The following is a 21,523-nucleotide window of genomic DNA, read 5'->3' on the forward strand; positions in this document are numbered from 1 at the left end:
GCGGGGCGGGGGCGGAGCACGCCTTAAAGGGGCCACGGACGCCTGGGGCAGAGGGCGGGGGACCGCCGAGCGGGACTGGGGCGAGGGTGAGACCGAGGAAGCCAGAGTGCAATGCCTGGACGCTTTGAGACCCAGAAAAAACAGAGAACAGGGAGACACTCAAAGTGCGAGGGACAGACGCTCAGAGACACACAGACATACTCATGTAGGAACAGAGATAGGGAGAGAAGTAGAAACCCAGGGAGAGGCCCCAGTACACTCATAGCCTCGGGGCCGTTTTTTTTCCTTTTTCTTTTGTTTTATTTTGAGACAGAGTCTCGCTCTGTCACGCAGGCTTGAGTGCAGTGACTCGATCTCAGCTTACTACAGCCGTAAACTCCCGGGTTCAAGCGATCCTCCAACCTCAGCCTCCCGAGTAGCTGGGACTATGGCACGTTGCCACCACACCCGGCATTTTATATATATATATTTATATTTATATACACATACACACACACACACACACACACATACATGTATATAAAATTTGTTTTTTGCAGAGACGGAGTTCTCACTATGTTGCCCAGGCTGATCTCGAACTCCTGAGCTCAAGCGTTCCTCCCACCTTGTCCTCCCAAAGTGCTGGGATTACAGACGTGAGCCACCGCGTCCCGTGGGGCCGTTTTCTAGCAGGTGGTAGGATAGTCATGGTTAGAAAAAGATGTTCGGTTCCGGGAGGCAGAGGTTGCAGTGAGTAGAGATGACGCCACTGCACTCCAGCCTGGGCGACAGAGGGAGACTCTGTCTCAAAAAAAAAAAAAAGATATTCGTTCGGTTCCAGGTCATTAATATCTTGAGGGACTTTTGAGTGGGTGCCTGGTTACCAGAACAACACTTGATCCCATTAAAGTTCATCCAGAAATTGCATAAGCATTTTATCAGGAATGTTTCTCTCTTTCCAGGAAGAAATCTTAAAAAAAAAAAAAAAAAAAAAAAAAGATAATTTTGCATTATTTCTTGAATAATCAGATTGGGGATTATTCATCTTCTGTTGGGGTGTGAACCTCTGAAAAGAGCTTTTGTTCATTTACACCAAGGACCTGGGGCTGAAAAACTGTAGTCTCAAGTCATGAGCTGTCAGAAAGTCTGCTCTTTGTAATAGCAGCAGTAGTGAGAATAGGACATCCCACTCTCATCTGGAGGATCTGTGTCACTTTGTGACATCAGAGCAGCCTTGATTTCCAGCCTAGGGGCAGAGCTTTTTTTTTTTTTTTTTAATTGTTAGAATTTTTTTTGTAGAAACAGGGGTCTTGCTATGTTGCCTAGGCTGGTCTCCAGCTCCTGGCCTCAAATGGTCCTCCCACCTGGGCCTCCCAAAATGCTGGGATTACAGGTATGAACCACTGAGTTATCCTGTCCCACAGCTTCTGAGGAGGGGTTTCCTGCAACAACATTTATCTTAATTCTGGAGTTTCCAGGGAATGGTCCCTGGAGCTATTTTCAGAGCACCCCTGTGTGAATGCCTTTACACAGAGAAGGCCTGCTTTTCCTTAAGCCTATCAAATTGCTTCATTAAAATTTTATGTGGCCGGCTGGGCGCGGTGGCTCATGCCTGTAATCCCAGCACTTTGGGAGGCTGAGGCGGGCGGATCACGAGGTCAGGAGTTCAAGACCAGCCTGACCAACATGGTGAAACACCATCTCTACTAAAAATATAAAAATTAGCTGGGTGTGGTGGTGCACACCTGTTATCCCAGCTACTCAGGAGGCTGAGGCAGGAGAATTGCCTGAACTCGGGAGGTGGAGGTTGCAGTGAGCTGAGATCGTGCCACTGCATTCCAGCCTGGGTGATAGAGACTCCATCTCAAAAAAAAAAAAAAAAAAAAAAAAAGCATATGGCTGAGCTCATGCACAGGCACTTTGAGCACTTTGGGAGGCCTAGGTGGGCAGATCACTTGAGGTCAAGAGTTTGAGACAGCCTGGCCAACGTGGTAAAACCCCATCTCTACTGAAAAAAATAAAATAAAATACAAAAAATTATCTGGGCGTGGTGGGGCACGCCTGTAGACCCAGCTACTTGGGAAGCTGAGGCATGAGAATCACTTGAACCCAAGAGGCAGAGGTTGCAGAGTTTGCAGTGATCCGAGATTGCGCCTCTGCAACATAGCAAAACCCTGTCTGGGCAACAGAGCGAGACTGTCTAAAAAAAAAAAGGCCAGGTGCGGTGGCTCACGCCTGTAATCCCAGCACTTTGGGAGGCCAAGGCGGGTGGATCACGAGGTCAGGAGATCGAGACCATCCTGGCTAACACGGTGAAACCCCGTCTCTACTCAAAAAAAAATACAAAAAATTAGCTGGGCATGGTGGCGGATGCCTGTAGTCCCAGCTACTCTCGAGGCTGAGGCAGCAGAATGGCGTGAACCCGGGAGGCGGAGCTTGCAGTGAGCCGGGATCGTGCCACTGCACTCCAGCCTGGACGACAGAGCGAGACTCTGTCTCAAAAAAAAAAAAAAAAATTCCAGGCATGAGGTCTCATGCATGCCTGACTCAAGCTAGACAAAGCTGAGGACCCAGAGGTGACTCAGTCTGGCTGGTAGGGGAGAGAGGTAGGGAAAGCAGGTCTGAGACACATGGAGGTGTAGGGATTTGGGGAACTCAGGGGAGGGAGGAGCCAGGGAAAGGAAGACCCTCAGGCACTCCTTACTGAGAGGGTCCCCCAAATAAGAACTTCTTGCCCCTGGCACCCTTTCCCGTTGTTTTTGCAGAATTTCTAGACCATTTATGTGTCCTTTGAAGACACACCCTAGGCAGGGTTTATAGGCTCAGCTGTGAGATGTTCTAAGAGTTAGAGTTGGCTTCACCCTTCTCAGGTGTAGGACCTTGGGCTGAAAACTTTTCTTCTTCTGGGTTCCAGTTTTCTTATCTACAAAATGAGGTTGAAAATAGTTCAATAGCCTGCCATAGCACAGGCTCTCAATGGGAACTGCCCATCATTATTTTGTCACTATCCTTGACTCCTTCCTACCCTTGCCACCTCCACCCACTTCCAGGCCCTGCTGAGTTAACCTCTCTCTCTTTTTTTTTTTTTTTTTGAGATGGAGTCTTGCTCTGTTGCCCAGGCTAGAGTGCGGTGGTGCAATCTCAGCTCACTGCAACCTCCGCCTCCTGGGTTCCAGAGATTCTTCTGCCCCAGCCTCCCAAGTAGCTGGGATTACAGGTGCACACCACCACACCCAGCTAATTTTTGTAGTTTTAGTAAAGATGGGGTTTCACCATGTTGGCCAGGCTGGTCTGGAACTCCTGACCCCAAGTAATCCACCTGCCTCAGCCTCCCAAAGTGCTGGGATTACAGGGGCGAGCCACTGTGCCCAGCCAGATTTAACCTATCTTAACCAGGCCACTTTTCTGTTATCACACCCTCTGCCCCATTCAAGGGGCAGCAAAGCATAAATGCAAATTGCCTGGACTGCAGGGCCAGGCTGAGGGATTCAAATCCTGGCTCTGATACTTCCTGGCTGGGATGACCTTCCCCTCCACACTTCATTTTCCTCCTCTGTACGAGGATGATAGTAGCATCTCCTCTTAAAACATTGCTATGGGGATTAAATAAATTAATGCACATAAGGACAGTTTCCAGTGTATAATAAGTGCTAGCAATTAATACTGTAATTAATATATAACGATACCCTCACTGGTCTTCTGGCTTCTACTCTGCCTTCTTAAAATCATGGTTCTTGAAAATAGCTGTGGCCCTAGAGGTTGGGTGCGGTGGCTCACACCTGAAATCCCAGCACCATGGGAGGCCGAAGTGGGCGGATCACCTGAGGTCAGGAGTTTGAGACCAGCCTGGCCAACATGGTGAAACTCCATCTTTACCAAAAATACAAAAAAAAAAAAAAAATTAGCCAGGCGTGGTGACGGGCGCCTGTAATCCCAGCTACTCAGGACGCTGAAGCAGGAGAATCACTTGAACCTGGGAGGTGGAGGTTGCAGTGGGCTGATATCTCGCCACTGCACACCAGCTTGGGTGACAGAGCAAGACTCTGTGCAAAAAAAGAAAGGGGTGGGCACAGTGGCTCACCCCTGTAATCCCAGCACTTTGGGAGGCCAAGACGGGTGGATCACGAGGTCAGGAGATCGAGACCAGCCTGGCCAACATGGTGAAACCCTGTCTCTACTAAAAATACAAAAATTAGCTGGGTGTTGTGGTGAACACCTGTAATCCCAGCTACTTGGGAGGCTGAAGCAGGAGAATCGCTTGAACTCGGGAGGCAGAGGTTGCAGTGAGCCAAGATTGCGCCACTGCACTCCAGCCTGGGGGACACAGCGAGATTCCATCTCAAAAAAAAGAGAGAGAGAGAGACCGAAGTGTCACTTCAAACTAATACAATGTGTGGAGCTCATTTAGATCTTAAGTCAAGCAAATCAAGTGTAATAAAAAGATATTTATGAGATATGATGTTTGACATTTAGCTTCAGAATCATTTGGGAAGAGTGGATGGGGGGTAAATCAAACAATACTGGTCATGAGTGAATAATTATTTTTAAAACTTTTTTTTTAAAGATACGGGGTATCACTCTGTTGCGCAGGCTGGAATGCAGTAACACAATCATAGCTCATTGCACACATGAACTCCTGGGTGAGTCCCCACTCCCTACCCCCGTGAAATAGCTGGGACTACAGGCTGCCATTAAGCCAGACTTTTTTTTTTTTTTTTTTTTTTTTAAGATGGGGAGGTGTCTCACTATGTTGCCTAGGCTGGGATTTTTGTTTGTTTGGGTTTTTGGTTTTTTTGTTTTTTTGAGACGGAGTCTCACTCTGTTGCCCAGGCTGGAGTGCAGTGGCTTGATCTTGGCTCACTGCAACCTCTGCCTCCCAGGTTCAAGCCATCCTCCCACCTCAGCCTCCGGAGTAGCTGAGATTACAAGCGTGTGCCACCATGCCTGACTAATTTTTGTATTTTTAGTAGAGACGGGTTTTCACCATGTTGGCCAGGCTGGTCTCGGACTCCTGACCTCAGGTGATCCGTCCACCTCCGCCTCCCAAAGTGCTGGGATTACAGGCGTTAGCCACCGTGCCTAGCCCCAGTCTGGTTTGGAAATCCTGGGCTCAAGTGATTCGCCCGCCTCTGCCTCCCAGAGTGCTGGGATTACAGGCATGAGACAGGGAGCCCGGCCTAGGCACTTTCTATTCTAAACACTTTCCATTGATTATCATATTTAATCCTAAAAACGCTCCATTTTATAGATGAGGAAACAGGCCTAGAAAGAGAGCTAGAAAGGGTCACACGGCTAGAAAGTGGCACAGCCGTATTCCAAACCAGTTACCCAGGCAATCTGGCTCCAGAGTCCAAATAACCCCGCCAAACTCCCAGGGATCGCCAGACCTTGCGGGTTATCGGACTGAGACCCACCCATGCAGAGGGCTTTTATGGGCATTTCCTGGTCCTTTCTGCACCAGGCAGGAAGGTGCACCGCCACTGCTCGGGAAGAATGCTAAGCTGCATGCCACCCCAGGCCTGGCACCAAGAGCATGGGCCAGGGCACCTCGGGACCACCCAGGCTTCCGAGGGGGAAGGTAGATGGGGGCGTGGCTGAGAATCTTGAATCACCCAATAGCGAGGTGTGCCAAGGCGCTGTGCAAATAATGTGCCTTTTATTGGGCACTGGCTCTCTATGAGCCCGGAGTCCCGCCCCCGCCCTCTCTCGAAGAACTGGCCAGACTTTTTGCAAACGCCTTGAAGGGTAGAATTAGCTGCGAGCTCTTGAAACTGCCTCTGGAGATGGAACCCAGCGGAATTCTCGAAAAGAAGAGGGACATTAAAAAGACGGGTGCATGCACTGATTTCCAAGCGCAGTTTGTCCATGTTAGTCTTGTACTTGCTTGACTCCAGTCAGCCACCGTAGGCCCCGCCACCGGCGGTGCACTTTCTGTCGATACGGTAGCTTCGCGCTTGCTCACGAACTTGCCTGCCTGGCTGGCGCACCCAGCCCCTCCTTCCATTCCTTCTTCCCCCTCTCTGCAGCCTCTGCCAGCCCGCACTGCGCATGCTTTCTGACGCCTCCTTTGGTCCAGCGTGGGAGGAGGGGATGGAAATGAGGTTGGGCCGAGCAGCTCGCGCGCGCTCCCTTCCCTGCCCTCCCCCGACGACGGACGCGCGCCGGGCGGGGCAGCTCCGCTGGTCCGAGGGCAGTGCAGCAGCGGCGACAGCGGCTGCGGCCGTGGCCGTGGCGGGAGGAGCCGGAAGCCCCGCCCCCGGGGAGGGGCCGTCCTGCAGGTGAGGGGGCAGGGGTTCGGGCGCGGATATTGGCTTGCAGGCTGAATGCCAGAATCACCCCGAGGGAGATCGGTTGTGGTCCGGACGCCTAGATTCTGGAGATTCTGGAGGGACTGTGCATTGGTGCCAGAGCCTCGGGAGGGTGCATCGGTGCCTGAATGTCTGATTCCGAGGGGTGCATTGAATCCTTTACGCTTGGGACTCTGAGGGAAAAGTCCATTAGGGGTCTCTGGACCGCGACGCATGCCAGGTTCCTTCCGTATCTTCCTCCAGGTCCCCCCTCTATCCTCCACGGCCCCATCCAAGCCAGGGATGAAATTTAACGGCAAGAAGGGCGCAGTTGACGCGGCGTCAATGAACTGAGACTAAGTCAAAAGCCGGGTAAAGCTAGGTCTTCGACGTGAAGCCCCGCCCACTGTGCCCATAGGCCCCTCCCCTGGGACGGTGATGAAAGACCTGCCCACTCCGCTCGAAGGCCCCCGCCCCCTGGGTCTAGTTTCAGAACAAGACTTTTTTTGTACAGCCCTGCCCATTCCAGGACTGCAGGGTCTGGTGGGGAAGGTCCCGCCCACTCTGCGCATAGGCCCCGCCGGCTCCGCGCTTAAGACGGCCGCTGAGTTAGTTGTGGAGACCCCGCCCACTCTGCTCAAAGACTCCAACCCTGGGTTTAGATCCGAAGGGACTGCCTCTGGCTTGAATTTGCATAGCCCCGCTCACTGTGCTCTTAGGCTCCGCCTCCCCGCTAAGCCTGCCCTCGCCTTAGCATCCCATACTTGCAGACCTTGCTCCTAAACAGTGTGATCCCTCATTTTAGGCCCTCCAACCCTATCCCCATCAGCCTGGTCATCACCGGCGTCACCCCCGCCCCGCGCCCTGCCCCTAGGTTCCTGTGCCAGCAAGATGCTGGAGCGAGGCGCGGAGTCCGCGGCCGGGGCCACCGATCCTAGTCCCACTGGCAAGGAACCAGTGACCAAAGAAGGTGAGAGTGCCCCGCCTGTGAGTAGGGAGCATTCTCCAGGAATGGGGGCCAAAATAATCACATTCTGGGGGAATCTCAGGGTGAAAATTTGAGGGCCCTAGGGTGATGACTATTTGGGATCCCCAAAACTGCCACATTCTGGGAAATCCTCCCATTTGGCTCAGACAGAGCCTCAGTGACCATTTGCTAAGGCTCAGGAAATGAGCCTTACAGAAGGGACGGGTCAGGGATGACATGCGGGATGTCAGGGTGATCACTGGGAAGATACTAGAAACGGATACCTTGGTAGCTTTGAGGAAGCCTTAGTAGCTTTGGGGATCCAGGAAAGTAACCCTTTGGAGTCCCTCAGAATGACGCCTGGGGGGAGGGGGGAGCAGAAACATGCAATTTGGGGAGTCTCAATGTGATGCTTGAGGTGCCCAGGTACACTTGGAGGAGCCCCACGAATATCAAAGTCGTGGCGGAGCCTGGCCTAGGCCCAGGGCGTTGGCTGCTTCCTGGAGCCCACCAGCCCTCCTGTCCCCCAGCTCCCCACCAGGGCCCACCGCAGAAGCCCAGCCAGTCAGCTCCAGGGCCCACCGCGTCCGCGGGCTCGCCTCCCCGGCCTCGCCGGCGGCCCCCGCCCCAGCGCCCGCACCGCTGCCCCGACTGTGACAAGGCCTTCTCGTACCCGTCCAAGCTGGCCACGCACCGCTTAGCACACGGAGGCGCCCGACCCCACCCATGCCCAGACTGCCCCAAGGCCTTCTCCTACCCCTCCAAGCTGGCAGCCCACCGCCTCACGCACAGCGGCGCCCGCCCGCACCCGTGCCCACACTGCCCGAAGTCCTTTGGCCACCGCTCCAAGCTGGCGGCTCACCTCTGGACCCACGCACCCACCCGCCCCTACCCGTGCCCCGACTGCCCCAAGTCCTTCTGCTACCCTTCCAAGCTGGCGGCCCACCGCCACACGCACCACGCCACCGACGCCCGCCCCTATCCTTGCCCGCATTGCCCCAAGGCTTTCTCATTTCCCTCCAAGCTGGCCGCCCATCGCCTATGTCACGACCCCCCAACCGCGCCCGGCAGCCAGGCGACTGCCCGGCACCGATGCTCCAGCTGCGGCCAGGCCTTTGGCCAGAGACGCTTACTGCTCCTTCATCAACGCAGCCACCACCAGGTGGAGCCCAAGGCGGAGAGAGACTGAGCCCTCCCTTGGCTCACTGTCCCCTTCTGCCGCCAGCCCTAGCCAGTAAGAGGTGAGATTTCTAAGACCGACTGTATGAGCTCGCCTCTTCCAGATAGCTGGCAGAGGGCAGGGCAAGGGATTGGCCATTTATACTGGGCTCGAGCTCAGAAGCCCGAGGAACTCTTTGCTCCCCTGCTTTGGGGAGATCTCAAACCATGGACGTGGAGCTGTGGTTTGACAGCGCTGGCTCTGTTTCTCCCCACACACTTACATGGCAAAGGTAAAAAGTCTGCTACTATCGTGGGTTGATGAGGATTGTGGGCAAACAGGCTCTCTTGTTAAAAGTTTAAACTGGTGTCTCCACTTTGGCCATATGACGGTATCTAAGAAATTGAAAATACATACATGCTTGTCTCAGCTCTTCCACTTGTAGGAATTTATTCTATAAACTCATGCATGTGAAAAAAGGCATAGTGTTAAGGGTGTTCACTGCAGTGCGACTGTTGTGGCCAAAGATTGGAAGCAACTCAAGTGCCCAAGAACAGGGGACCGACTATTGAATTACAGCCATGGAATGGAATAGGTAGCCATAGGAAAAAAGGAAGTGCTATATGTACTGATGTGGAAAAATCTCCGATACACTAGGTGATAAGAGCAAGAACAAAGGGTATATACCACTGACCATTTAAAGACATTCAAAAGCCCAAGCTTCAGGCTGGGTGTGGTGGTTCACGCCTATAATCCCAGCACTTTGGTTAGCTTGAGGCCAGTTCAAGAGCAGTCTGGGCAACATAGCGAGACACCATCTCTACCAAAAAAAAAAAAAAAAGCTGGCTGTGGTGGCATGTACCTTAGTCCCAGCTACTTGGGAGACTGAGGAAGGTGGATCACTTGAGCTGGCAGGTCAAGGCTGCCATGAGCTGTGATCGTGCCACTGCCTGTGACAGAGCGAGACCCCATCTCAAAAAGAAAAACAAAAAAAGCCCAAGATTCAGACCCATCCCTGACCCACTTCTTACAAGTTGCCAGGCCTTGGACAAGCTTTGTCACTCCTCTGGATTCAGATGCCTTTGTTGTAAAATGGGTGGGTTATAAGGCATTTGTAAGGGGCAAGCAACACCTCAGGCAAAGTCAGTTCCCCTTATGGAGCCTGTTTCTCTCATTATAAAATAAGGATGAACAAGCTAACATTGGAATGTTCTTCATTCCACAAATACTAAGCACCTCCTGTGTGCTGGTCCCTGCATGGGGTGTTGGGGACACAGCATTGAAGACAGACCTTGTCTAGTGAGGAAAGTGAACACTAATTTTAAAAAGCAGCAGCAGACCAGGCAGAGTGGCTCAGGCCTGTAATCCCAGCACTTTGGGAGGCTGAGGCAGGCGGATAACTTGAGGTCAGGAGTTCAAAACCAGCCTGGTCAGCATGGCGAAACTCCATCTCTACTAAAAATACAAAAACTAGCTGGACGTGGTGGCATGCACCTGTAATCCCAGCTACTTGGGAGGCTGAGGTATGAGAATCGCTTGGACGCGGGAGGCGGAGGTTGCAGTGAGCCAAGGTTGCACCACTGCACTCCAGCCTGGGCGACAGAGAGCCTGCCTCAAAAAAAAAAAAAAAAAAAGCAGCAGCAGCCAAGTCATTCATTCATCCATGTGTGTATGTATGTAGAGACAGGGTCTATGTTGCCCAGGCTAGTCTGAACTTCTGGACTCCCACTTTGGCCTCCCAAAGTGCTAGGATTACAGGCATGAGCCACCATGCCCGGCCCCAAGTCCATTTAGAAGAACAAGTAGGAGAGCCTTGGCTCCCCACCCCCTCAACCCAGATACAAGAATTATTACAAAGCTGTGCAGTAATGAAATTGGTGGTGGTGGCTTGAAAACGGGCCAGTGGAAGACAATTGAGAGCTCAGAAACAGACCTGTGCTTATGCTGACATATGACAAACTGGACCTGTAGACCTGGGAGTGGCAACCTTTTTCTATAAAGGGCCAAAGAGTACAGATGTCCCCTGACTTAACAATGGTTTGATTTCAGGATTCTCCAACTTTATGATGGGTTCATCCGGATGTAGCATCATTGTAAGTCAAAGGGCATTGGGGTTTGTTTTGTTTTGTTTTGTTTTGTTTTTTAGACAGGGTCTTGCTCTGTTGTCCAGGCTGGAGTGCAGTGGCACAATCGCAGCTCATTGCCCTGAATTCCTGGGCGCAAGCGATCCTCCTACCTCAGCCTCCCAAGTAGCTGGGACTACAGGCAAGCACCACCACACCCGGCTTATTTATTTTTGAGATGGAGTCTTGCTTTGTTGTCCAGGCTGGAATGCAGTGGCATGATCGCCGCTCACTGCAACCTCTGCCTCCCGGGCTCAAGCTTCTCCTACCTCAGCCTCCTGAGTAGCTGGGATTTCAGGTGTGCGCCACCATGCCCAGCTAATTTTTGTATTTTTAGTAGAGATGGGGTTTCACCATGTTGACCAGGCTGGTCTAACTCCTGACCTCAAGTGGTCCACCTGCCTTGGCCTCCCAAAGTGCTGGAATTACAGACGTGAGTCACTGCGCCCAGCCCCCAGCTAAATTTTTTTTGTAAATTTTTTTGTAGAGATGGGGTCTCACTATGTTGCCCAGGCTGGTCTCAATCTCCTAGCCTCAAGTGATCTTCCTGTCTTGGCCTCCCAATGTCCTGGGATTCCAGGCGTGGGCCGCCAAGCCCAGCTGCATCTGTTATATGTTTAAGTTTTGCAGGCCATACAGTGTCTTCCACAACTATTCCACTCTGCCACTGTAGCAGGAAAGCAGCCACACACTTTCAATACATAAATGAATGAGCATGGCTGTGTTCCAATAAACATTTACCAAAACACTAGGTAGGCTGGATTTTGCCTATGGGCTATAGTTTGTTGAGCCTTGACATGGATGAGTGGAGGATGGACAGACTAATCATAAATAAGGCTAAGAGATATGGGGAAAAATTAAGTTGAATCCCCTGGTATGTAGAAGAATGATCCCCCAAAGATATCCACATTTGAATCCCCAGAACCTGTATGTTAGCTTGCATGTAGCAAAAGGGACATTGCAGATGTGATTGAGATGGGTAAGTTATCCTGATTATTCAGATAGGCCCAATATAATCACAAAGGTCCTTATATGGGAAAGAAGGACGCAGAAGACAGAGAGAGGTGATCATGAAAGCAAACATTCGAGTGATGAAAGGCCCCAAGTCAAGGAATTTTGCCTACAAAGGGCAAGGAAATAAATTCCTCCTTAGAGCCTCCAGAAGGATTGCAGCCCTGCTGACACTTGATTTTAGCCCAATAAGGCTGATTTTGGACTACTGACCTCCAGAACTATAATAAAATTAACTTGTGTAGTTTAAAACCACTAAGCTTATGGCAATTTATTACAGCAACAATGGGAAACTACTGCAGATCCCTACCTCACACCATATGCAAAAACAAGTTTCTGGGAGTTTAAGATCTAAATCTGAAGAGAAGAACTCAAAAATATTTACATGGAAATAAGAAGAATTATCTTAGTAACTCCAGAAGTAGAGACAGTATCCTTAAGAGACAAAAGAATGTAAATCATAGATGAAAAGATGGGTAAATGTGACCATAAACGAATGTAAAGTTATGACTAGGATGGATGAGATATAGTATTTTAAGAGTGTGTACCTGGCATATCCTATTATACAGTGGAGGTTAGGAAAGGCCTTGTTGAGGATGTAATGTCTGAACTGAGATCTGAAAGTTGTGGTGGAAGGAGTGAGAGAGTAGAAAGTGTCCATAGATTGGATAAAGAAAATGTGGTACATATACACCACGGAATACTATGCAGCCATAAAATGGAATGAGATCACATCTTTTGCAGGGACATGGATGGAGCTGGAAGCCATTATCCTCAGCAAACTAACGCAGGAACAGAAAATCAAACACTGCATGTTCTCACTTATAAGTTGGAGCTGAATGATGAGAACACATGGACATGGCCAGGCATGGTGCCTCATGCCTGTAATCTCAGCACTTTGGGAGGTGGAGGCGGGCATATCACCTGAGGTCAGTTCAAAACCAGCCTGGCCAACGTGGCAAAACCCCCCTCTACTAAAAATACAAAAATTAGCTGGGCATGGTGGCAAACGCCTGTAATCCCAGCTACTCGGGAGGCTGAGGCACAAGAATCCCTTGAACCCAGGAGGCAGAGGTTGCAGTGAGCCAAGATCATGCCACTGCACTCCAGCCTGGGCAACAGAGTGAGACTCTGCCTCAGAAAAAAAAAAAAAAAGAACACATCAGGGGAACAACACACACTGGGGCCTGTCAGGGGGTGGGGGTGGGGGGCTAGGAAGAGCATCAGGAAGTATACCTAATGGACGCTGGGGTTAATACTCAGGTGATGGGATGATCTGTGCAGCAAACCACCATGGCATGTATTTACCTTTGAAACAAAACTGCACATCCCGCACATGTACCCCTGAACTTAAAAGTAGGAGAAAAGAAAGTGTCCAGCCTAAGGTCTAGGACTGAGCAGGCTGCTGAACTGCACTCTACTCAGTAAGGCATTTTGGGGAAGGTTTTGGGAGGGGTAAGGGTTCTACTCTGTCCTCCCAACCCAGCAGTGCTGCTTGTATCCACGTTTATGCAGAGAACTGTCCGGAAGAATTTCTCCAAAGCAACTACACCAGCAGCAAAATTTCAAAGACACATACTCATGTGAGAGGGCGTTGATCTGGTCCAACCTTACTTTTACAGATTGGGGAAATGAGGCCAGGAAAGATGAGATTTATTGGCAACCAAACCACAGGGCAGTACCTGAGTCTAGGTGGATCCTAGGTCTCTTGATAGCCTGACACCCACCCAGCTGTTCCTTGAACACATAATGCTCGCTCCTGCCTCAGGGCCTTTGCACTTGCTTTTCCTCTACCTGGAAGGGCTCTCTCAGATACTCCTTACTTCTCCCAGGTCCCTGCAGAGGGGTAAGTCCTCCAAGAGGCCATCCCCAATCATCCTATCTATAAACTACCAGGACCCTGCCAGTGCTCTGTCACTCACAATGCTCTATTTTCCTTGCTCTCACAGCATTTCCCACTGTCCAAGGTTGCATTGCACGTGCACCATCTCTCTCCCCCTGTACAATGTCAGGCCAATGAGATCGGGGACTACTGTTTTTTTCATACTGTCTTCCCAGTGTCCCCCACATGGTGGCTTTGGTAGGCAGAGTAATGGCCTCCCAAAGATGTTCACATCCCAGCTGGGCACAGTGGCTCATGCCTGTAATCCAGCACTTTGAATGGCTGAGGCGGGTGGGTCACCTGAAGTCAGGAGTTTGAGACCTGCCTGGCCAACATGGCGAAACCCCGTCTCTACTAAAAATACAAAAATTAGCTGGGCATGATGGCAGGCGCCTGGAATCCCAGGTACTCGGGAGGCTAAGGCAGAGAATTGCTTGAACCTGGGAGGCAGAGGTTGCAGTGAGCCAAGAACATGCCACTGTACTCCAGCCTGCATGATAGAGCAAGACTCCGTCTCAAAAACAAAAAAACAGGGAGATTATCCCAAATGATCTAGGTAGGCTTAATGTAATCACAAAGATCTCTTGTTGCCCAGGCTGAAGTGCAATGGCATGATCTCAGCTCACTGCAACCTCCGCCTCCCGGGTTCAAGCGATTCTCTTGCCTCAGCCTCCCATGTAGCTGGGATTACAGGCATATGCCACCACGTCCGGCTCATTTTGTATTTTTAGTAGAGATGGAGTTTCTCCATGTTGGTCAGGCTGGTCTCAAACTCCCAACCTCAGGTGATCCACCCCCCTCGGCCTCCCAAAGTGCTGGGATTACAGGCGTGAGCCACTGCGCCTGGCCTACAATAACAAAGATCTTTACATGTGGAAGTATGGAACAGAAGAGTCAAGGTCAGGGTGATGGGATGTGAGAAGGACTCAACAGGCCATTGCAGGCCTGGAATATAGAAGGTGAATGGAATGTGGGTGGCTTCTAGAAGCTGGAAAAGACAAGAAAACAGATTCTCCCCTCAAGCCTCCAGAAGGAACGCAGCCCTGCCTACCTTGATTTTTAGCCCAAGGATACCCATTTTGGACTTCAGACCTCCAAACCTGTAAGATCATAAATTTCTATTATTTTAAGCCACTGAGTTTGTGATAATTTGTTATAGCAGTAGTACAAAACTAACATGGTGAGTTATCGGTGGGAGTGTGAATGAGCAAACGAATGAGTGAACATGAAATCTAAAGCCACCCTTAGCTGGGCAGTGTGGCTCAACACCTGTAATCCCAGCACTTTAGGAGGCCAAGGCGGGAAGACTGCTTGAGGGCAGAAGTTCGAGGCCAGCCTGGGCAACATAGTGAGAGCCCATCTCTACAAAAAATAGAAAATTTATCAGGTGTGGTGGTACATGCCTATAGTCCCAGCTGCTCAGGAGGCTGAAGCAGGAGGATCGCTTGGGCCCAGGAGGTCGAGGCTGGAGTGAACAATGATTGCACCACTGCACTTCAGCCTGGGCAACAGAGCAAGACCCTGTCGCTAATAATAATAATAATAATAATAATAATAATAATAAACCACCCTCATCTTAAAGATGCAAAAACAAAGGTCCAGAAAGAGACAGGAGTGAGACTGGTAGCCCTTGGTTGATGAGGCAAAAGTGGGGAAAGGGCTTGGAATGTCCAATAAAAGGTTACCCAAAGGTCAGATCTCAAACCTACCTCTGACCCTGGCCTCTGTCCTGCTCAAACCCCCTCCCAACCTTCCCACCCTCAGATTAAAGTCCAGGCTTCTCAGCCTGGAGTTCGCAGACCTTCAGGCCAGCCAGCCCTGTCCAAAAGACCTTTCTAGAGTGATGCAAATGTTCTCTGTACTGCCTAATACAGTAGCCACTGAGCAATTGAAATGCATGGCCAGTGTGACTATGGAAGTGAAGTTTATATTTCATTTCATTTCATTTTAATTAATTTAAATAGCCACCTGTACCCAGTGGTGATCACACTGGACAGCAGAGCTGCAAGGACTGTGCCTGGCTTTCTAAATCTGCCCCCAAAGCCTCTTTGCCAAAGGCAGCAATGCTCTTCTGCCTGCCTCAGGCTGCTTCCCACCTCCTGGCCCATGCTATGGCCTCTGCCTAGAGCACCATCCCATCCTCTGCCCCGATTCCCTCACAATCACCTCAATTCCCACTTAAATGTGGTGGAGCCTTGAAGGGGGTGCAGGGTTTGGGTAGGTTGCTTAAAATGTCCCTTCCTCCCATTCTACCTCCTAAATTAGGTGATGTAAAACCACGGTGGTGACATTCATTATACAGCTACTTCTGAAAACCCTGGAGGAAAGGCACTATCCCTGGCCTGGGGACGCTGAGGCTTCAGGAGAGAGACAAGCCTCATGGGTACCCAGGCCTCCAGCCACAAAGGGACAGCCAAGATACAGGTGTGGCTCAGAGGGCCAGAAAAAGTTGAGGGGCAGTGTTGAGGGTCAGATTCCCAGTTCCCTGCCTCTTGCCAACACAGGGATAAGGGGCCAAGCAGAAGAGACAAAGAGTTCCTTCTCTACCAGATCTCTGACGGAGGTGCCCAGCATTCTTCCCCAGGTCCCAGGGAGCCTCTTAGAGTTTTGGGAGACTCTTGGATGAGAACCAACTCATCTTTATTAAATGCATCGTGTGTGTGTGTGTGTGTGTGTGTGTGTGTGTGTGTGTGTGTGTAGCACATACTTCAGGCCTGCGGCACCACCCCATAGAGCTGGTGAGGAAGTAACTTCTGCTTCTCATTGCAACTGTAGATCCATCGGGGACGAACGAATGCCAGGGAGGGGTTGTCCATCAGGGCCTGCAGGGTGGGGTGGAGTCCATACGGGAATGTGTCATCGAGGGGAGGACAGAGGAGATGCAAAGGTGTGCCCAGGTCTCCCATTCTCTGCCTCTTTGGTACTCACCTCCTCAAAGCTGGGATCCCATTCCTGTGCTGTGATCACAAACTGAACCCGGTCGCTCATATAGTCCTCGAGCTCCCTGGCGGGAGAGAAGAAAAGAGGTAGAAGGCACATCAGGGAATCAGCACTGACGTCCTACTCCCCAGCCACTCTCAATGGCTGTCCCCACACTGTCCCCACCTATGCGCCTCTAGGTTGCCTCTAGGCTCCATTCTTTCATGTATCCATCTTGCCACAGCCACAATGACCAGAGCTCCCACAGTGGCTAATCCTCAGGCTGTCCCTTTCAGAAGCAGGGGTAGGGGTAGGGATCCTCGCCATACAGAAGAGGAAACTAAGGCAAGCAATGCACCCTGGGCTGCCGGCGGTGGGCAAGCTAGCATTCGGAATCCATGACCTGTGCCCACCTGCTGGGCATGGCCCTTCTCCATCCTCCTGATGGTCTTCTTTCCCACACCCCCACCCCTCCCAGCAGGTCCCTGAGCGTTCCCTTGGATCCATCACCCCTTCCCCACCCCAGTCCCTGGAGACTCACCCATTGAAGGCTGTGACGTATCGGATGAGTTTCCGCCGCTCGTCCCCAGGGAACTCCCCGTAAAGAAAGAAGTGCTTGCCCTGGAAGAAATCTGCAGGAGAGAAGGGGGCTAAGGTAAGCATGAGGCCCCAGGAGTTCCCAGGCACCAAACAGGAGTGACGAGGCTGACCCAGCCGCTGAGGAGAGGGCTGTCCACATGTGGGCAGGGATTGATGGCAGGCAGTGGACCCTGCCCAGCGGCCCATCAGAGCCTCCTGGGGAGGTAGGTTGGTTGGTTGGTTGGTTTGCTTTAATGGTAGAAGATACAATGACTATTATTGTGATTTGTTTCTGACCGACAGGCTGGAGCCACTTACCTCTCTCTCTCTCTTTTTTTTTTTTTTAAGACAAGGACTCACTCTGTCGCCCAGGCTGGAGTGCAGTGGCGTGATCTTACCTCACTGCAACCTCTGCCTCCTGGGCTCAAGTGATTCTCCCATCTCAGCCTCCCCAGTAGCTGGGACTACAGGTGCATGCCACCAAGCCAGACTAATTTTTAAACTTTTTGTAGAGAGACGGGGTATTGACATGTTGCTCAGGCTGGTCTCAAACTCTTGGGCTCAAGCAATCCTCCCACCTCAGCCTCCTGAGTAGCCAGGACTACTGAGTAGCACACCACCACGCTCGGCTAATTTTTAAAATTTTTTGTAAAGCCGGGGGTGGGGGGGGGTCTCACTATGTTGCCCAGGCTGGTCTTGAACTCTTGGACTCAAGCAGTCCTCCCACCTCGGCCTCTCAAAGTATGGGGTGAGCCACCGCGCCTGGCCTGCCTGGAGCCACTTAATGAGCTTAGTCCAGGCTGAAAACGTCAGTATCTGCCACTTTTTCACCTTTGCTCTCCTTTCCAACCAGTGCCTTTCTTGTTCTGACCTTTGGGGTGGCTCCTTCTTTCCATTTTAAGGTGACTCTCTAGGCCATCAATTTGCTGATGCCACTTTAGGGGCTTGGGAGAATCAAAGCATCTTCCTGCCCATCACCCACGAGGAACTGGGTGGAAACGGCTCTTCTGGAAGCCCCAGAACCACACCTCTGCACAGCCCGTGACTGTCCTTCCTCTGCTCCCTTCATTCTCGAAGAAGCTCTGCCTCCCTGCCCCTCATCCCACAACTCCCTGCAGAGTTTCCCCATTTCCTTTTGTTCTTATTCTTTTACACTGGAAATGCAAACACACAATGTGTGCAGACAGCATCCACGTCCAGAGTGATGGCTGATGTTAAAGCAGACACTGGTGTGCGCCCACCCAGGGCCTGACAGAGAGCAGTGCCCCTGTCACCTGGTGTGCCCGGCTTCACCCCAGACCAACAGAACGGCACCTGAGCAAGTGAAGCACTAGCATGAGGGTGGGGCCCTCACCCCTGACGTGAAAAAAAGGAGGTCACACCTGGCACATGGCTGCGAGGGGAGTGGTCAGAACAAGAAATCTGGAGGGGAGAAAAAGGCAAGTCACAGAGAGGATGCTGAAAGGAAAGGAACAAGCCTGGCAGAACCTGAAGGTGCTGAGGCAGGGAGTGGGTTGAGGAAGGAGAGGGGAGGCAAGACACGGGGGCAGCAGTGACCCCAGGGCTGGCCAGGGCAAGTCCCAGCTGAGAACTGAGAAGAGAAAATGCCACTTCAGGAGGGATGGGGAGATTTCCCACCTGGGAGCTCAGGGACTGGCAGATCAGGAGGCTCCTGGTGTTCCTCACTGTCCGTGTTCTCATCCGTGGAGCCTGCATACGGGTCTTCCCCATTCTCCTCCTGGCCAGGGGGCAGTCTGTGTTCCTTCTGCTCTGCCACCCTGGGGGTGCCAAGAGGAGTAGAGAGTGAGCATGCAGAGCAGCCTCCCCTACACCCAAGGCCAGGGACACCCCAACCCCCAGCCCCAGCCCTACCTCCTCAGCTCATCCTCTGTGTCCCCAGAATCTTCCGCCCCATTGTCCTGTCCTTCTGCAAGTAGAAGTTCAGTCAACGCAAGGCTGCCTTGTCTCCTGGGAAGACTGGCAGCTCTCCCAGTATGGCACAGACCCAGGCATCTCATGCCCCCGGCCTCAACTGCCCTCCAGATCCAGTCGTCTGGGCCCCCAGCCCCTCCTCCCTCTGATCCAGGAGTCCAGGCCCCAGCCCCTCCTCCCTCAGACCCAGGAGCCCAGGTCCCCAGCCCCTCCTCCCTCAGACCCAGGAGTCCAGGACTCAGCCCTTCCTCCCTCAGACACAGGAGTCCAGCCCCCAGCCCCTCCTCCCTCAGACCCAGGAGCCCAGGCCCCCAGCCCCTCCTCCCTCAGACCCAGGAGTCCAGGCCCCCAGCCCCTCATCCCTCAGACCCAGGAGTCCAGGTCCCCAGGCTCTCTTCCCTCAGACTCAGGAGTCCAGGCCCCAGCCCCTCCTCCCTCAGACTCAGGAGCCCAGGCCCCAGGCCCTCCTCCCTCAGACTCAGGAGCCCAGGCCCCAGCCCCTCCTCCCTCAGAGTCTGACCTGACTGTACCCCCTCAATGTCTATATCTTCCTGGAGCACTGGTGAGGCTGCTTTGGTCTCTTCAGGGGTTGGGGGCTTCTGGGGTGAGCTGGGTCCAGCTGCCTGAGTGGGCTTGGTTTTGGTCTGGGGGCGCTAAGGAGGGAGAGTGGGTGGGTGAAGAGGGCAGGAACAGTGTGGGTGTGTTGGGGGGGGTACCTGCAAGAGGCAAGAGTGGGAAGTTTGGGGTGCCACAGCGGACTCATGTCATCCTCCCACTACACCCTCCCCCACTGGACAGGGGGCATCAGACCTTTTGAGGAAGCTTGGGGGCTTCATCTCCGCTGCCACCGCTGTGAGAGGCCTCATCCTCCTCACTGCTGGAACCTGGCCCTGCCATGAGGTACCTAGGGGACAAATCGGGCCTCAGACAAACAGGCCCGAGGGAAGTGGGGAGGGCGTTCAGGAGGCAACAGCCATTGGCATTTACTAAAATACTCACTCTAGTGGGCCTCATGGTCTTGTTCCCAGCCCATTCTCTCCCAGCTCAGGAAGGCCCCAGTGAACCCAGTCAGCCTGGCCACCTGCCCTGCAGACCTGGGTACCCCCTTTCTTCCCCTCCCTCTTTTTTTTTTGAGACAGAGTCCATTCCGTCGCCAGGCTGGAGTGCAGTGGCCTGATCTCGGCTCACTGCAATCTCTGCCTCCAGGTTTGAGCGACTCCCCTGCCTCAGCCTCCCTAGTAGCTGGGATTACAGGTGCACACCACCATGCCCCGCCAACTTTTTGTATTTTAGTAGAGACACGGTTTCACCATGTTGGCCAGGATGGTCTCGATCTCCTGACCTCATGCTCTGCCCCCGTCGGCCTCTGAAAGTGCTGGAATTACAGGCGTTAGCCACCACTCCTGGCTGCTTTTTTTTTTTTTTTTTTTGAGACAAGATCTCACTCTGTCAGCCAGGATAGAGTGCAGTGGCGTGATCTTGGCTCACTGCAACCTCCACCTCCCAGGGTTCGAGCGAGTCTCCTGCCTCAGCCTCCCCAGTAACTGCGATTACAGGCATGTGCCACCACGCCTAATTTTGTGTTTTTTGTTTTGTTTTGTTTTTTAAGTACATACGAGGTTTCACCATGTTGGCCAGGATGGTCTCGAACTCCTGACCTCGAGTGATCCACCCACCTCAGCCTCCCAAAGTGCTGGGATTACAGGCATGAACCACAGTACCCAGAATTCCCTTCCCTCTTGGGGAAGAAATGTCTCAATTCAGAAAGGAATGAAAAATCAGAACTTTCTCCTTTAAGAATCAAAGGCAGTTTCTCATTAGGAAAATACCCACCATTTAAGGGGAAAATCTCAAAGCAAACACATTTTAAAGACTACAACACTATAATCATGGTTCCTTAAGCCACTAACATTCCAGGAAAAGGATTTTCCTAGCTCTAACAACAGTAGCAGGTTCCCGTCCGGGAGGGAGGTGGGGGGCCAGCCCCCCCCCCCCCCCCCGGCCAGCCGCCCCGTCGGGGGTAGGTGGGGGGCCAGCCGCCCCATCCGGGAGGGAGGTGGGGGGTGCCTCCGCCCGGCCGCCCCTTCTGGGAAGTGAGGAGCTCCTCTGCCCGGCCACCACCCCGTCTGGGAGGTGTACCCAACAGCTCATTGAGAACGGGCCATGATGACGATGGCGGTTTTGTGGAATAGAAAAGGGGGAAAGGTGGGGAAAAGATAGAGAAATCAGATTGTTGCTGTGTCTGTGTAGAAAGAAGTAGACATGGGAGACTTCATTTTGTTCTGTACTAAGAAAAATTCTTCTGCTTTGGGATGCTGTTGATCTATGACCTTACCCCCAACCCTGTGCTCTCTGAAACATGTGCTGTATCCACTCAGGGTTAAATGGATTAAGGGCGGTGCAAGATGTGCTTTGTTAAACAGATGCTTGAAGGCAGCATGCTCGTTAAGAGTCATCACCACTCCCTAATCTCAAGTACCCAGGGACACAAACACTGCGGAAGGCCGCAGGGTCCTCTGCCTAGGAAAGCCAGAGACCTTTGTTCACTTGTTTATCTGCTGACCTTCCCTTCACTATTGTCCTATGACCCTGCCAAATCCCCCTCTGCGAGAAACACCCAAGAATGATCACTTAAAAAAAAAAAAAAACACACACACACAACAGTAGCAGGTTGACACTTACATG

The 21,523-nt window shown here is 52.1% G+C and overlaps 2 protein-coding genes across 7 annotated transcripts in view; one reads left to right on the forward strand and one right to left on the reverse strand.

Moving 5' to 3' along the window:
* Positions 1-5,923: 5,923 nt before the first annotated feature.
* ZNF575 (zinc finger protein 575) lies at positions 5,924-8,825 on the forward strand. Of its 3 annotated transcripts, none has more exons than XM_001144959.7 (4): positions 5,924-6,257; positions 6,531-6,638; positions 7,072-7,236; positions 7,764-8,825. In XM_001144959.7, exons 3-4 carry the CDS (start codon positions 7,158-7,160, stop codon positions 8,420-8,422), a joined length of 738 nt encoding a protein of 245 aa, XP_001144959.2. In that variant the 5' UTR covers positions 5,924-6,257; positions 6,531-6,638; positions 7,072-7,157; the 3' UTR covers positions 8,423-8,825. The 3 variants fall into 3 exon arrangements, with proteins under 3 accessions (XP_001144959.2, XP_003316464.1, XP_063656841.1); XM_003316416.7 differs by having other exon boundaries at positions 7,141-7,236; XM_063800771.1 differs by lacking the exons at positions 5,924-6,257; positions 6,531-6,638 and having other exon boundaries at positions 7,059-7,236.
* A 7,206-nt stretch (positions 8,826-16,031) lies between these two features.
* XRCC1 (X-ray repair cross complementing 1) overlaps positions 16,032-21,523 on the reverse strand; it is a 32,094-nt gene continuing 26,602 nt past the window's right edge. For all 4 annotated transcript variants that reach the window (XM_016936080.4, XM_016936077.4, XM_016936076.4 and 1 more), the window contains 7 exons: positions 19,649-19,742; positions 19,359-19,491; positions 18,779-18,833; positions 18,545-18,684; positions 16,869-16,959; positions 16,337-16,412; positions 16,032-16,230 (listed from right to left, as the gene is read on the reverse strand). In XM_016936080.4, the coding sequence (XP_016791569.1) occupies positions 16,117-16,230; positions 16,337-16,412; positions 16,869-16,959; positions 18,545-18,684; positions 18,779-18,833; positions 19,359-19,491; positions 19,649-19,742 (703 nt within the window). In that variant the 3' untranslated portion in view covers positions 16,032-16,116. The remainder of the gene's footprint in view (positions 16,231-16,336; positions 16,413-16,868; positions 16,960-18,544; positions 18,685-18,778; positions 18,834-19,358; positions 19,492-19,648; positions 19,743-21,523) is intronic.

Source organism: Pan troglodytes, chromosome 20 (genome assembly GCF_028858775.2).
Source record: "Pan troglodytes isolate AG18354 chromosome 20, NHGRI_mPanTro3-v2.0_pri, whole genome shotgun sequence".
NCBI classification, from domain to species: Eukaryota; Metazoa; Chordata; class Mammalia; order Primates; family Hominidae; genus Pan; species Pan troglodytes.

Bases quoted from the DNA above. Each gene is read 5' to 3' on its own strand.
- ZNF575 (XM_001144959.7), top strand. From the start codon at position 7,158: ATGCTGGAGCGAGGCGCGGAGTCCGCGGCCGGGGCCACCGATCCTAGT. The intron at 7,237-7,763 runs GTGAGAGTGCCC...CCTGTCCCCCAG, and splicing joins GGAACCAGTGACCAAAGAAG to CTCCCCACCAGGGCCCACCG.